We start from the raw sequence: 16,032 nt of genomic DNA on the forward strand, positions 1-16,032 counted from the left end.
TGGCCGCGGCTACGGCGAACGGCGGCGATGGTGGCGCTCGGGCATCCGCCCAAATCGAAGCAGAGAGGGGGCGAGGGGGAAAATGACGAGGAGGACAGGGGGGGGACTCGAGGAGCCGGAGAGGGTGCTCTTATCCACCCGCGGCGTTGCCGGCGAGGTGGTCCGACGGCGACGAGCCCCTGTAGCAGCGCGCGACCGAGGAACGGGAAGGGGGCGCAGTGCGGGAAGCTGGGCCGGCTGGGCCTGCCAGGCTGGTTGAGGCCCAGGGGGCTGGGGGTTCTCTCTCTCCCCCTGCCTTTTCTTTTCTTTTTTTATTTCAGTAGCTTTTGCATTTTCTTTTAGCCACAAATGACCTTGCAAAAATATGCCACTGGTCAAAACAAATTCAAAGAATATTGTGCACTGCCAAAAAAATTGTGAGACCTTTTTAAAAAAGTTTGCCAATTTTATAAATTAAAAAGACATTTAATTTATTGCTTAGGTCACTGTTTTAAGTAGCTTAGGCCACTTAAACACTTTGTAAAAATGTTGGTTCACCACCAATATTAGTTGTGGATCATTTGACACATGATAAACATTTTAATTTTCATGTTTGAGCAATTTGAATTTCACTCAAAATTTGAAATTAAATTCAACTTGAATTTGAAATGAGAGAGAATAAGGATGATCAAACACTTGTTTAGCAAAATGATTAACTTAATCTCAGGAATTACTATAGCAACATTACACCAGGGTGTTACAAAGGGCCTTGAGCTCACGACGACGCGGGCGGGCGCGACGGAGACGGAGGGGAGCTCGAGGAAGAGGAGGAAGCAGAGGTAGCCTGCCGCCGCGGAGCGCCAGCCGGTTCGGCAGTTCGCATGGTGATGATGGCGGGGATACATGCGTGAGAGGGGAGGGGAGGGGCGGCAACGAGGGGATATTTTCTTAATCCGAGGTGAATTTTTTTTACCAGCAGCCCTCCAAGGGATGAAAAAAAAAATGCCTCCTCAATGGCTGGAGATGCTCTTAATGGACACGGGCACACGGTCTTCTTCTTCGCCTCTATAGACTCTGGAATATCCATATGGCCACCGCCGGCGCTGTCGTTGACCGGCTCCTACGCCGGCTGGCCTCCGACGCTCGCCGGTCGGAGCTACCCTCGGGCGTAGACGAGCACGTGGCGCATCTGTGGCGAACTCTGGCGGGGTTGCAAGATGTGCTGGTTAGTGTGGAGAGATATTTTAGGGTGCGTACGGAGGTGCAGGATTGGATGGCGAAGATAAATCAGATTGTCTATGACACTGAACATCTCTTGGACGAGTTTGAAGACCAAAATGGCATCGGATCTGAGAGGACCGGCTGTATTACAAAGGTTCGATAGCCCCAACCCCCAAATGGCTTTCCAAGGCATCTTCTTTATATTGGATATAACCGCTAGTGCAAATTACTAAAAATTCCTTTTCGTTTTGTGTCGATAATGCTACTCTTTAGGTTATTACGGTGCTACACTTGATCCTTCATAGATTTATTGCCGATTACAGTTTACATTTGCTCCTGTCATATACTAGTATTTCTACAACCAATGTTTGAAATGGAGCTGCTGCTGTATATATATTTGTACAACTGATTTGGCAGTGCAACGCATCAGCTATATTGCACCATCTAGTTAGTTAAAACTCTTGTTGATTGATCATTTTTAAAATAAATTTTGCAGGCAACATCATTGTGTTCTTCATGTCCATTTTTCTTGTACGATACCAGAGTGAATAGAATGAAGATACTCAGAAAAAGGTTGGATCTTTTAGCAAGAGATTCTGTGGTTTTCAGTTTGATGCAGCACCCAAAGTCTGATCTTGAGCAATCTGATATCCAAGAAGAGTTCTATAGAGCTGCAATTGTTGGAAGAGATAGTGACAAAGAAAAAATAAAGGAATTAATGTTGGAAAATAATACAGAAACATTGTCCATCATTCCCATAGTTGGCCTTGTTGGTTTGGGGAAAACAGCTCTTGCCAGATTAATTTTCCATGACCAGGGAGAAGGGTGGAATTTAGATCTTCGTATTTGGATCGACTTAAATAGGAAATTTGAACTTAAAAACATTGCTGCTGATATAATCACACAAGCTAATGGAACAAAAGAAGGACCCTCAGAAATCAATACCAACATTCAGATCCATGAAAATCTCCAATTGCTAAAGAATCGTTTGCAGAAGACACTTCATGACAAACGTTGTCTAATTGTCTTGGATGACCTTTGTAGCATAGATAAAAGCCAGTTGGATGAACTGAAGGAAATGCTCAGGCGTACGAACAAGTGGATCAAGGTTTTGGTGACCACTTCCAGTGAAATAACTGCAGAGCTAATGCACACCTTCCCACCGTACAAGTTGTTTCCATTGTCTGAAGATGACTGTTGGGAAATATTTTCTGAAAAAGCTTTTGGGGATGGAGGTACTGTTAGTGCATGCCTGAAGAAAATTGGGAAGCAAATTGTGAAAAGATGTGATGGAATACCATCTTTAGCTCATTTTCTTGGTTCAGTAGTGCACAATCAAGTCATGGATGTCTGGTTAGCAGCAAGGGATGAACCAATATGGAAATTAGAGAGCACATATTCCATGAAAGTTAAAGTGTTTTCATCACTGAATCAAATATACTATGACATGCCCTCAGCGCTGAAACTATGCTTTCTATATTTATCAGTATTTCCTAAGGGATCTATTATTGATAAAGAAAAACTTATCAGACAGTGGATTGCGCTTGATATTATTGGATCAAAACATGGAACTTTGCCATCCTATGTGCAGGCGGAGATGTACATTCAGGACCTTCTGTCAATACATTTCCTCCAAGTCAGGAAGACACATTCAGTAAGTCACCAAGTATTTTTTGGATTGACAGTCTTTTCTTTTACTGTTTGAAGTATGCTTTTCAACCATTTACGGATATACCATTGTGAAAATTTGCTGCCTACGTTAGTAAGTTCATATTTTACTTATTGTTGTTTACGGTTTTCATTTATAAACTTCGACTGATGAGTAAATACGTAACTTTTGTTCTCGACAATCTTCGCCTGTCATTCATGAATATATGATCAAGGTTATTATCCTTTAGAATCAATGGTACTTTCTTTATCAGATGGTAAATGACTCACCAATAGGTTCATGATGAATCATGCGTATTACAAGATTCTGGTATTTGTATGTAGTATATTGAGCTTATCTAGCCTTTAGTTAGTACTCCATCCGTTTCAAAATACATGACGTTTTATATATGGACAGTCTCAAGATGCAACTTTAAGCAACTTTTTTATATGTATATCTTGGTAAAAAAATAAATTTTGAAGCTATTTTTCATGAAAAATGTAATGCTACAGTTTGTACCAAACAAATCTAAGTAGTTTTTTGTTCATTAGTTACGAAAGAGAGAGAAGTTTGACAGCATGCTCTCTAGGAGGTCTTGTATTTTAGAACGGAGGTAGTAATAATTTAGTTAGATTTGAATGCATCAATGATGTCATAGCTTTAGTTTGGAATATCTTTGGGAGCTTCCATTTCGATCTTTCAGGATGACCATTCATGTGGCCATGTTGCTTGCCTACTACTACCTCCTTATTGCTCTAGAAGGTTGACTATGCATGCATGTCTTGCCTGTATCTTTCTGTGCTTGAGAGCTTCAGGCTCAGAATGAAGGTTTCCAGAGAAAAAAAATATATGGGACTTCGAATTTCACTGGACATTTATCTGCTAGTTGTTGCCCCGTCAGTATTCACCCAAAAAATGCTGCCAGGCAGGGCAAGAGAAGTTAGATGAGGTTTTAAACACTGACACCCACCTTTAGCCTTTTCATATCACGCTTTCTTGGTTCATGTTCTGTATCATAGTTAGGTTCTCCCACTGATGGTTGTAAACTAGTCCAAATTCAAATAAGGTGGTTATGTTGGGGAATTATATGATTTATGTTCTGTTTGTTTCCAGGTTAATGGAATGGAGATCAGTACATCTCCTACAACACTCTACATGCATAACTTCGTCCATGAATTTGCAAGGCATGTTGCTTGCAATGATATTATTATTTTGGGTGATAGAGAAATGAATGATAATGCAAAAGAGCTCTCCTTCCAATATGCATTGTTGACCCATTACAAAGGGCGATCAACACTTTGCAGTGCATTGCTCACAAGGGCAAGGGCATTACACTTCCTGAATGCTGAGGCTATAAAGCTCCATGGAGAAGCATTTGAATTACTGAAGCATCTGCGTGTTTTGAATCTCAGTGGAAGCTGCATTGAAGAAATACCTGCCTCCATTGGCCATTTGAAACATCTAAGATACCTTGATATTTCTGGCTTGAAAGTTCAGACATTACCTTCTTCCATGAGTACGTTGATAAATCTTGAGGCGTTGGATCTATCAAATACTTCTCTCAAGGAATTGCCCTCTTTCATTGGTTCTTTAGAGAAGCTAAAATATTTGAACCTGCAAGGCTGTGACATACTTCAAAACTTGCCTGCAACCCTTGGTCATCTCCAAACACTAGAGCATCTTAGGCTGTCATGTCGTTATGATGTTGGTGAGCTAGCTGACTCTCTCTGCAATCTTCAGGATCTTCGGTTTATTGATTTGTCAAGCTGCACTGAGCTTCCACAGTTGCCTCCTTCATTTGGTAATTTAATGAAATTGGAGGATCTAAACCTGTCTAGTTGCTTCAACCTCAAGCAGCTACCAGAATCTTTTGGCAACCTCTATCTTCTTAGGTCTCTGAACATGTCGAGCTGCTATGAGCTCAAACAATTGCCTGGATCTTTTTGCAATCTCGTCAAGTTGGAAGTCCTTATACTTAGGAGATGTTGCAGACTTCAAAACCTCCCTCCGTCCTTTGGGGATATCAAGAACCTTCGAATTTTGGATCTAACTGGCTGCGAGGCACTTCATGTAAGTGTTGGGATGTTAACAACCAATTTGGAGTATCTGAACCTACAGCAATGTCTTAAGCTGCCGACTCGGCCTAACTGTTTAAATAACTTCACTGGACTGAAGTTTTTGGATCTCTCATGGTGCCTCCCTACCATTGACTGTCTGCAATCTCTTGGCTACTTGTTCAATCTTGAATATCTGAACTTGTCGCAAAATCCTCTCGTCGTACCTGTGTCTTTTGTGAGGCTTCAGAAGCTGCATACGTTGGACCTCACTGGTTGTGCTCTTGAGCATCCATCCCATAGTTTACCTCAGATGTTCCTAGATATCATACATAAAATGACAGGACTGAAATTTCTGTTGACGAAAGATCCGTTGATAGTGGCCTGTCTTCCACCATACATCCGGTGCTCTGTTAGGATTGCTGAAAACTGGCACATAACTACCGACGAGCTTGTTATTCCAGACCTCACAAGAGGGTCCAGGGGCTTAACTATTGCAGAGAGAGCAAATCTGAAGAATCGTCCAGAGCTACGTTTCCTTAAGCTGGAGTGGACTAATACTTCTCATCCAGCTGTGCGTGGAGTAGATGAAGATTTAGGTGAAGAAGTTCTGGAAAAGCTCCAACCACACCAGGGTTTAGAGCATTTTGAGCTAGTTGGGTATTCAGGATTTGCATGGCCTACATGGATGATGAACAACATGGTGACTTTACTCCCCAACCTTGTCAGACTCCATCTGCTCTGGCTTGGAAACTGTAAAGATCTTCCTCCACTGGGCCAGCTCATAAATTTGCGGCACTTGCATATAGAAGATATGCCTAACCTTGTAAATCTAGGTATGGGTCTTTCTGGGGGCACACACCCCTTCAAGAAATTAATACACCTCAAATTGGAAAATTTACTAAACCTAGAAGAGTTGCCTATACTGTTGTTGACGAACAATGGGAATCAGCAGTTCATGTTCCCTGCTCTTGAGGAATTGTCCGTGCTATCCTGCCCTAATCTCATGTTCAAACCATCTCTGCCAAAGTGTCGGAAATATGGAATAAAAGATAGTAACAGGATTCTGTCATGTGGGGAACCTTTGGGGCCACTGTCATCTCCGTCACCAGCAAACATAATGATTACTGGGTGCAGGATATCTTCCAGTTGCTTGCAATGGCTTGAATCCTTGCATACTATCGAGAAAATAGTAATTGATGCATGTGTGGGGGATGATCGGGAAGCAGTAATCTCTTTGAAGCTCCTGGAGGTAAAATGCACTCAAGAATCATCCAGTAGCAAGATTCGGAATGAAAAAACAAATCAAAGTTCATCTGGGACAAGGATTTTAAATGAATTGACCACTCAGGTAAGTAACTGTGTGCTTCATTTGTTGCTGTACTTATTTCTTCAACGTATTACTTTTCTTCTCCCGTTACTTAGCGGTACAAAATATGTCAGGTTAATGACATAATATTTAAAAAATTATTACTTTTCACACTTTTCTGTGGTCCACTGGTCCTCACATCCAGTTATCTTATGGAAATACAGGATGATGCCTATACGAATACTCGCCATGTTGTGGATGTGGACTCATTGGGCTGGCAATCCGCCGGTGAATCATCCTTGGTATCTTTACAGAAAAACCCAGCCACAACAGGCCTTGGTACCTCAATAATCCGGAAACTTTTCCCGAAGTTTAATACCAGTCCGGGACAATCAGGTTAGCACATAAATATTTGCCACTCTAGACTGAACAGAAAACCTATGTGTCAACTCAGGTTACTGCATTTTATTTGTCATTCTAGACTGAACATATATTTGTTGTGACATTAAGTTGTTTTCGTGTGTATAAATGACACTTCTGCATAAGGAAAGAATACTCCTGTTTGTGGTTAGGTATGTTTCTGGGCTAATATTTATGCCGTGTCACAACAAAAGACTGCATAGACGCTCCACACAATAAAAGTAAGAGCATCCTGTTCTTCTATATCATTATACTTAGTAATTCTAATGTATAACTAAAAGTAGTAATGGCCAAAGCTGTGTATTGTTTGACCACGTTGATGTCTGATACGACAAGTAGAAGAGAAGAGAAGCATTTAGTTATTTTCAAAAACCGAATGGTTTAATTGGATCGAAGCTTATGAATCAGATCAAGTATGCATTGATCGGTGGAGATATATGCATAATTATTCTCAAGGGATAAAACAATGCTTTAGATTCTTTTAAGTGCTATTAGATGGCTTTCTTTTGTGGCTTGTTGAAGTATGACAGAATGTTGTGCCTTCATTAAACGTTATTGCAGCTTAAAAACATTAACGTCCTATGGATGCTTCGAGAAGAAAGCTTTGTGTTTTCTCGAAAAAAAAGCATTAACTTTTAGGAATAGCAAATTGATCAATTCCATGAGCTCAAGGCCAATATATATACATGTACATGGGAAGAGATAAGTAGGAATTCTAATACAAAAGGAAATACAAATAAGTGTCCTACTACAAAACATACATCTCTAATATTTGAAACCACAGCACTGCAAACTTTTAACTAGGTGACACATACAGCCAGTGGCATTTTTTAAAAACTGCTGACTGTGTAGGTGCATGGGTCCAACTTTCCCTAATATTTTTTTCTCGAACACACATCAAATGCATGTCATTTTGTATTAGAAGAAAGCGCCGGAATAGCGCAAATACTAAAGCAACAAGAAGAAACAGAGAAAAGGCCAAAAGGCACAAAAAAACTGTACAGGAAGGGCTGAAGCAACTAGAAAACCAGGTCAGGGGGGCGGGCATGCAGCGGCAGCTGCCTCAATGCTTTTGCGCCAGCGAGCATTCAGCACAGTTCGATTACCAATCTTTTTGCTGTGGCTCACCTTCTATGTTCATGTACTCTACCAGACTACTATGTTGAGAAGCAAACAAGGGTACATCTGGAAGTCTTATTTGTGAAATTATTTTGGAAGCGGAAACATTAGGAAGAATTATACTTTGTTTGACTGTTGTGCTTAACAATTTTTCATTTCCAGTGGAGCGTATTACATCCTCTGCAGTAAGCATGCCATCAGTGGAGACCCCACCAACCTCTCACCAGCTGTCTAGGTCCAAAATGCCTGCACAAATACCTGGAGTACGATCCTTGAGCTTAAGCCTTAAGCAGGTTCACAAGGCTACTCGGAGATTTTCACCTTCACTTAAGCTAAGTGAAAGTGGATCCTGGGAAGTCTACAAGGGTATCTTACCAAATAACCAAATTGTTGCCGTGAGGAGAGCTAAAAAGGTTGTCTCCACATTCGCCTATTCTCTTATTTTCTCGATCTGTGTCCTTTCTCATCATTTAGCAATTTATTTCTAATAAAAACTTACAGTTTGTTTGCCGCTCATTACGGTATTATTCATGATGTTTTTGCTGACAACCTACTTCTGGTAGGTCTTAATTTTGTTACTTTGTATTTATGTCACATGCTGGGGTTGGTAAGGGTCTGAGGACCAATGATATCAGAGGTACAGCTCTGAGGAGCAAGGATAGGCCCCATGGCACGGGGATAAAAGAGAGAAAACGTTGGGGACTGGGATCATGATTCATGGGGGATGCTAATTTGCTGTCAGTCTTCCTGACAGAGTCAATTTCTAACAGCCCCTTGTGTGTGCTGTCAGAAAGCACACGTCCCCTCTTCCCTGATCGTCATTCATGGCCGTCTCCATAGTTTCAACAATTCTTGAAACAGGTATTAAAATGTTGGCAAATAAACTTCCATTTTTTTGGGACGAGCTTCCAACAAGATTGGAAGAAATTGCAAGAATTCTGAAAAAATCAGGGTTCAGGGAAGACTTCTCTACTAAAAAAATGATGAACTTCCAAAAAATAAATTTGGATGACCTTTAAAAAATGCAGAGCGAATTCTAACAATCTTTCGTGAACTTCTGAAAACTAGGAATCCGCCAAACTTAAAAGAAAAATGAACTAGACCTTTAGAAATCAGAGACAAGCTTCAACTAACTTCCTGTAAAAAAAATAAGAAAATCAAAACCTAGATCTGGGTGTCTGACCATGATTTTGAGGTCGACAACAGTGTCTGCATGGGCTTTCAGTTGCGGCATTGGAGGGAGTAGTGATTTTTTTTTTCCGAAAAGGAGGTTGACCCCCGACCTCTGCATCATCGTGATGCACCGAGGGAGTAGTGTTGAGAGGCTGGCCGCCGTGGAGGAAAGCTGGTGAACAACGAACCCATCAGGAAGCGTGGCATCTCCCAACAGAAGGAGCAGGTGCAGGGCGCTGGCTGCGGTGGAGAAGAGCCAGCAGATGATGGCACAATGGTGTCCTATGCAGTGACGATCATGTGAGTGATCTATGTAAGTTCACGTGTTGTTGTAGCTTCTCCAGTGAGGAAGCGTCGAACCCACTAGGAATCATTGACTGGTCTTGTGGAAGTTCCAACTCTGAAATCTCTTGAAGCTCATAAAAAAATCGGATGTGAAAGTAAAGGCGCATATGGTCATACCTCATACGAACAAGAGCAGGATACTTCCTTACTAGCAAGATGTTGGTGAACGGTGGAAAATATTCACTTTCCTGTAGAGACTCTAGATGCATCTTACACTGTGAAGGAGATATCTGTCACGTACCACGGTACCAGGACAAGAGATGCTAATTTCGCCTTCCCGGGGAAGCTCTAGGGCCAGAGATCAGTAATCTGGCCAGCCGGTGCCTTAGCCAGCAGGCAGCTAGGGCAGAAGAGTAAGGGAAAAGAGTCTTAGGGCGAAAACTTCTTTAATATTGTATGCTCTAACGAGTACAGACTATTTACATAGGACAACCATGACGTGATTGACAAGTTGGTTCTAACTCAATCTGTACCTAATTTAAACCCTGGAAGGTACTCCTCTTTTCTAACAATAACATGACTCATTACTAATCAAAACCTGATCAAATACTAAAGGGTGCAGCCTCTTCATGCATCGCAGTTGCAGCCGGCCTGTCCTTCCTAGTGTAGAGAATTTCCCCAGATAATAATAACAATGTTGTTCTTCAGCAAGTTGTAATTAAGTCTTCTTTGTTTTCAGGACTGTGATCGTGCTGCGAAAGCTCACAAGGAAGTGCAGCTCTTTGCAGCAATCAATCACTGGAGTTTGGTGAGGTCTCTATGTGTTATTAATAAAGGGAATCAGTTTATTGTGATCAGTGAGTATGTTCCAAATGGCAGTCTAAGGCAACACCTGCATGGTATGTTAAGTTGCTCATTTGTTCTTCCTTCCGTTGGGAAATTTGAATTACCTGCATCAATTTTAACTTATCTGCAGGCCAATATCAGAAAATCCTGGATTTGGACCAACGCATATTGATCGCTATTGATGTTGCTATTGCCTTGACCTATCTTCATTTATCTGCTGGTAAGAAAGTGATAACTCATGGTGTCAACAAAAAAGAAATTCAAGTACACATTGGTTCAGTTATTTGTAAATTGCACCATACAGTTATTTGTAAATTCAAGTACTTCAGTTTCTCAACAAAAAAAATTGAGTACTTCAATGCATACTCCCTTCAGTAGAAAGAGAAAGATTTTGAATGTTAGCATGATTTCCAAATTAAATTTTGACTACTAATTTGCATCATCATATATTTTTAAATAACAAACCCGATTCAGTTTTCACATAGCCAGGTTAAAATAACTTAAGTTGACTGCATGCACTCTAGGAGGTTAATATTTGATAGCTAGGAGTTCAGTTTTGTGAAGTGTAGCTAGACTGCATGTCTTTAATGAGATGGGGCTCCTGGGTGAGAGAGAGCCATAAACTGGGGTATCCGAAATTTTTGGAGCGAAGACTAAGCTTGATTTTTGGGTGGGAGAAGGATATTGCTGTGATTATAAACCGGCATGGCAGAGCTTTTGGCAGAGAAAGGAACAAGCTTGACTTTTGGGTGAGGAAGACATTGCTATCCCTTTTATTAGGACGAGTTTTAACGTGTCTCATTTTCCTTCAGCCGGCCTGATTATTTTTAAAAATAGTCTTTCCATTTTGTCTAATTCAAATGCTGAGCAGATAAATTATGTGTTATTAAAATCGTTGATCATTTATACTTGCTTGCCACTGCTCAACTAATTTGATAGCTTTATTTCATCATGGGTATTTGATGAGAATTTTTTCGTTATGGTCATCATTTAATAGTAGCAGGGGAAACAATGATCTGTTATAATTTGAAGACAACGAAAATCCTTCTGACAGAGAGTTATAGAGCAAAGTTGGGCACTTTTGAATTGTCAAGAAGTGGTACCGTGAACCAAGTGATAGGGACATTTAGCTACATGGATCCACAATACATCCGTGGTGAGCTGACAGTTAAATCCGATGTCTACACTTTTGGTGTAATACTCTTAGAAATTATATCTCCCCGCGGACCGCAAATGTGGAACCAAGACATTCTAAACCCGGTGATCTTTGACAACCATCCTGATGAACTGCAAAGGTTTGGCATTGTGGCATGGGTAAGTTGAACCTCGTATGCTTTTTTTGTCTCCAGTTGACGTGTCTATCCTAATGAAGTTCATGTCATGTAAAAATGGGCATGGAGAAGGTCTAGTGCAGTTTTTATAACCACAATGGCCGATGCCTTTTGTCCTTGTGTTTCAAAATTCTGTAGAATGACACGCCAGCCTATGTTGTTGTGCATGCAGGCTCTCGAGAAATTAAAGGCAGGCCATGCCAGCGAGATATTGGATGACCGTCTGGCTGATCACCTGGATGAAGAATTTCTTGGAGGCTGGCTTAGTTTAGCATCCTGGTGTACAAGTTATGAAGTGGATGACCGCCCAAGAATAGAAGAGGTAGGGGAGCGGCTGTGGGAAATATGGAAAGACCATAGAAATCGCACAGGAGAGCCGTATGAGTACGAGAGGAGTTGGGAGGAATTTGTGGAAGTGGAGGGGATACCCAGGGCCAGGGGTGTCGACTCCAGAGACAAGAGCAGCGGGCATGCGGAGTTTCCTGCAGAAGGGAAGGTGACAAAGCACCAGTATTCGCCTGATGTGAGCAGTCCACAGTTGCAAATGACCGAGTACTACGCTTCTCCTATCGGTTCTGATATCACACTTTCTCCTCCACTCTCTCCCCGGTAGAAATCAGCAGTTTCAGTTTTGAGCCTGACTGGTAAAGTAGGCGACAAGCTGGACCCTGGAACTTTCGCAGCACTGTGACCTTGAGCCCCTGACAATCCTTTGTCATGAACTCCGCTGCTGTAACCCTCTGCTGACTGGTTACACTTGTACTAGCATTCTCATCGGCCATGGAGGAGCTGTGCTAAGCTGACAAAACCAGGCTGCTACGACTCTGAACTCCGTCCATGCCCGTTGTGCATGGTGATTCGAGGCCATTGACGTCGCCAGGAAACTTACTGGAGGACTGCAAGGAATCTGCCGTGTTCCCTACAGGATTGCCTTCCGCACGTCCCTTGCCCTGAATTGGATCCTTTTATGTGTTCTGCTGCTGCAATCCAGAAACGCTGCAGAGTTTGATTGTAGTTTTGAGGGTAGAAGAGCCCACACTATTGTCTTCTTCACAGCGCCTGGTTGGGTTTGTTTTGCTCAGTTAATTGGCACTTTGGTTGCTGGAAACTGCCAACATGGGTTCTGAGTTTGGGAATTGCTAATGCATGATCCTTGTTCCAGTATGGACAATATGCATAGCTTGATGTGTCATCCAACCCGTTTGCCGGCGGCCGTGTCGTGTGTGAGACCTGTTGTAGTGGTACTAGAGTTTAGGAACCCTGTGCGTACTGCCCATGTTCAGTACGTAGATTTTTCATGGCCAGGTGGTTACTTTTGTGATTTATTCTTTGAACCCCTTTCTTCAGTGGAAAAATAACAATTTGGGACTGGCCTCACGGGGAAGACTAGTATAGGATCAGTCGCGGCTTCAAGCCTTCCAAGATGCCCTGTCTGACTGTTCCGTGGACGACTTTTCTTTTTTCGAGATCTTGGATATACTGGAGATAAGTTCACGTGGTTTCGCGGCTGATTGCGAGAGCGGCTGGATCGCGCTGTTGCCAACGAGGGATGGATGACGCTGCATCCATTTGCTGGATTAGTAAACTTGGAGATGGCCAAGTCGGACTGCCGACCCATCTACCTAGATACTGAATATTTAACGGGCGTTGCCGAGAACAGACCAAGTACACAGCGCAAGTTCGAAGCTAGATTTTTCAATAAATGATGTTTTATTAACTCAGAAATATAGCATCAAGTAGATACAGTATAAAACATAATGAGCGAAGTCCGGCCTCTGCATAGATAAGATACACACAATCTTAAACAAACAGTCTAACAAAGTATATAGAAAAAATGACAAGTTTGCAAAAGTAAAGCTATATGAGTCTGAAACTATGCCAATGTCGATGGTGGAGGTGGACCGATTCGGGGATTATGTTGCCATCCATGTTGGGTAAAAATCTTTCTGGTCACCCACTCCAAGCATATACACACCTCTTTCAACAACGATTGGTACTCCATTTGCTGTAGCATAAACCACATACGATGCCAGTGCCTACAACAGTAAATAACCTGCATAGGAGATGTTTTGTCATTAAAAACACAAGCGTTTCTACATAGATAAAGCGACCATAATAAGGCAGACGCTTCCACCCGTATCAGCGTACTAAAAATATTTGGTGTTCCGTCAAGCTTGACCATATATGTTGGCAACAATTATGGGCAAATACATATTGGACGCTATTTGGATGATTGACTATATACAACGCGCAACTATGCATTGAAAGAAGAGGTGTTTAATTATCTCGTCATGAGTACAAAAGCTACACTTCTTACTTGCCAGTTGCGTTGAGCTGAGATTGTCTTTTGTTAACACAACTCCTCTCCGAAAATATCATATGAAAATCTTATTTTTTAGTGGCATCTTTGATTTCCAGATTAGTTTATTATTATCCACGGGAATCTCTGAGTGCGAGAGTGCACAATACATATAGTCAACTGTGAAGGATCCAGATGTAGTGAGATTCTAGCGAAACACATACCGCCCTTGTGTCAAGTTAATCGAATCCAAACGGGATAGAAGATGTTACCATGACGCAAGGCGGAGGCCAATCAAATCCCTCCTAAATGATACATTCAGCGGGGAGGAGCTGAGCACGTGCGTAAGAGTAGCATTCTTATCGCGTACAATGCGGTACAAGGCTGGATACTGTTTCTGAAGAGTGGCGTTTCCTAGCCACCTGTCCTCCTAGAAATGTATCTCGGAGCCGTCCATTACGGCGTATGAAGATGTTTATTTACCGCCATCAGACCAGACCAAAAATGTGAGTCACCAAGTTTTCAATATGCCTGGGACAACGCTTTTTGGCCTAGATACTTATTGCACAACAGGGTTTGTCAAACAGTATCCTCGATAAGTAGCTTGCACACCCATTTACTGAGTAAGGCGTCATTCTTGACCAGAAGGTCCTGACCACCTAAACCTCCCTGGTCTTTTGGTCGACAAATCACACTCCATTTGGTTAGCCTATCTTTTTATTTTCATTGTTTCCTTGCCAAACGAATTTGGATCTGAAAATCCGTCTTTGCAGAACCCCTTTGGGAATTTGAAAAAATGAGAACATGTAGAGAACCATGTTTGTGAGAACATAATTGATCAAAACTAGTCGCCCTCCAATGGAGAGTAACTTGCCTTTCCAACTGCCCAACTGTTTTTCTAATCGCTCTTTAACATGTTTCACTCCGCATTAGTGATCAATTATTTATAGTGTTTCTATTCAATTTAACACTTTGTGGAGTAATTCTAATGCCTTTTCTCTCATAATATGCAAGGTTTACACAAAGAGGGAGATTACCGGCAGCTGAAATTCTGGACCTGAAAAAGCTACGTCAGATATACCTATTCTACACATCTCCAAATGAGCTGAAATTGTAGGGAGATTTATTTTGGAATATATAAAAAATATTGGAGAAAAGAAATACTGGAGAAGGCTACCTAGGTGCCACTAGGCACCAGGGCACGCCTTGTTGGGAAACGTTGCATGGAAAACAAATTTTTTTCTACGCACACGCAATGATCTATCCATGGAGATGCATAGCAACGAGGGGGAGAGTGTGTCTACATACCCTCGTAGACCGTAAGCGGAAGTGTTTGACAACGCGGTTGATGTAGTCGAACTTCTTCTAGCTCCAACCGATCAAGTACCGAACGTATGGCACCTCCGAGTTCTACACACGTTCAACTCGGTGACGTCCTTCGTCTTCTTGATCCAGCAAGACGTCGAGGTAGTAGATGAGTTTTGTCAGCACGACGGTGTGGTGACGATGATGGTGAAGTGATCCTCGCAGGGCTTCGCTAAGCACCGCGAGAATATGACCGGAGGTGTAAACTGTGGAGGGGGACGCCGTACACGGTTAAGACAATGTTGTGTGTCCTTGTGTGGTGCCCCCTCCCGACATATATATAGGTGGGAGGGGAGGGGAGGCAGCCAGGGCGCCCTAGGGCTTGGCCGCCGCCCCCTAGAGGCCCTGCCTTGCCCTACGCCCCCCTTCCATGTATGCACAAGGGGGAAGGAAAGAGGGGGGGGGAGGGAAAGGAAGGGGGAGTCCTACTCCACACTTTCCTTTCCCTTCCCCCTTTCCTTCTCCTCCTTCTATGGTCGGCCCCTATACGGCGCTGATACGTCTCCAATGTATCTATAATGTTTGATTGTTCCATGTTGTTATATTATCATTCGTGAATGTTTTATAATCATTTTATAGTCATTTTATATCATTTTTTGGGACTAACCTATTGACATAGTTTCCAAGTGCCAGTTGCTATTTTTTGCATGTTTTTTACATCGCAGGAAATCAATATCAAACGGAGTCCAAACACCGCGAAACTTTTTGGAGATTTTTTATGGACCAGAACACCCAAGATGGGCCAGAGCAGCACCTGGGTGGTGCCCCGAGGGGGGCACAACCCACCAGGGCGCGCCCGGGGGCCCAGGCGCGCCCAGGTGGGTTGTGCCCACCTCAGTGGCCTCCCGCACCCCCTCTTTACCCTATAAATTCCCAAAAATTTCAGAAACCATCGGGGTCAACCTAGATCAGAAGTTCCGCCGCCGCAAGGCTCTGTAGCCACCGAAAACCAATCTAGACCCTCTCCGGCACCCTGCCTGAGG

The 16,032-nt window shown here is 42.5% G+C and overlaps 1 protein-coding gene across 3 annotated transcripts; it reads left to right on the forward strand.

Moving 5' to 3' along the window:
* Window positions 1-968: 968 nt before the first annotated feature.
* On the forward strand, window positions 969-14,891 carry LOC125538172 (uncharacterized). 3 transcript variants are annotated; one of them, XM_087526130.1, is made up of 9 exons: window positions 974-1,354; window positions 1,697-2,854; window positions 3,962-6,253; window positions 6,436-6,607; window positions 7,913-8,163; window positions 9,948-10,107; window positions 10,185-10,274; window positions 11,058-11,368; window positions 11,558-12,759. In XM_087526130.1, the coding sequence occupies exons 1-9, from the start codon at window positions 1,067-1,069 to the stop codon at window positions 11,996-11,998; spliced, it is 5,163 nt and encodes a 1,720-aa protein (XP_087382256.1). In that variant the 5' UTR covers window positions 974-1,066; the 3' UTR covers window positions 11,999-12,759. The 3 variants fall into 3 exon arrangements, with proteins under 3 accessions (XP_087382257.1, XP_087382256.1, XP_087382255.1); XM_087526129.1 differs by having other exon boundaries at window positions 975-1,354; window positions 11,052-11,368; XM_087526131.1 differs by lacking the exons at window positions 11,058-11,368; window positions 11,558-12,759 and adding an exon at window positions 14,699-14,891 and having other exon boundaries at window positions 969-1,354.
* Window positions 14,892-16,032: the final 1,141 nt, after the last annotated feature.

The sequence above is a fragment of the Triticum urartu genome, chromosome 5A, assembly GCF_056163025.1.
Source record: "Triticum urartu cultivar PI428250 chromosome 5A, HENAU_Tu73, whole genome shotgun sequence".
NCBI lineage: Eukaryota > Viridiplantae > Streptophyta > Magnoliopsida > Poales > Poaceae > Triticum > Triticum urartu.

What these genes read in the sequence shown, in the direction of transcription:
- LOC125538172 (XM_087526129.1), top strand. Translation starts at nt 1,067, where the DNA reads ATGGCCACCGCCGGCGCTGTCGTTGACCGGCTCCTACGCCGGCTGGCC. An exon ending in TACCAGTCCGGGACAATCAG is followed by an intron (nt 6,608 to 7,912) that starts GTTAGCACATAA and finishes TTTCATTTCCAG; the next exon opens with TGGAGCGTATTACATCCTCT. An exon ending in CCGTGAGGAGAGCTAAAAAG is followed by an intron (nt 8,164 to 9,947) that starts GTTGTCTCCACA and finishes CTTTGTTTTCAG; the next exon opens with GACTGTGATCGTGCTGCGAA.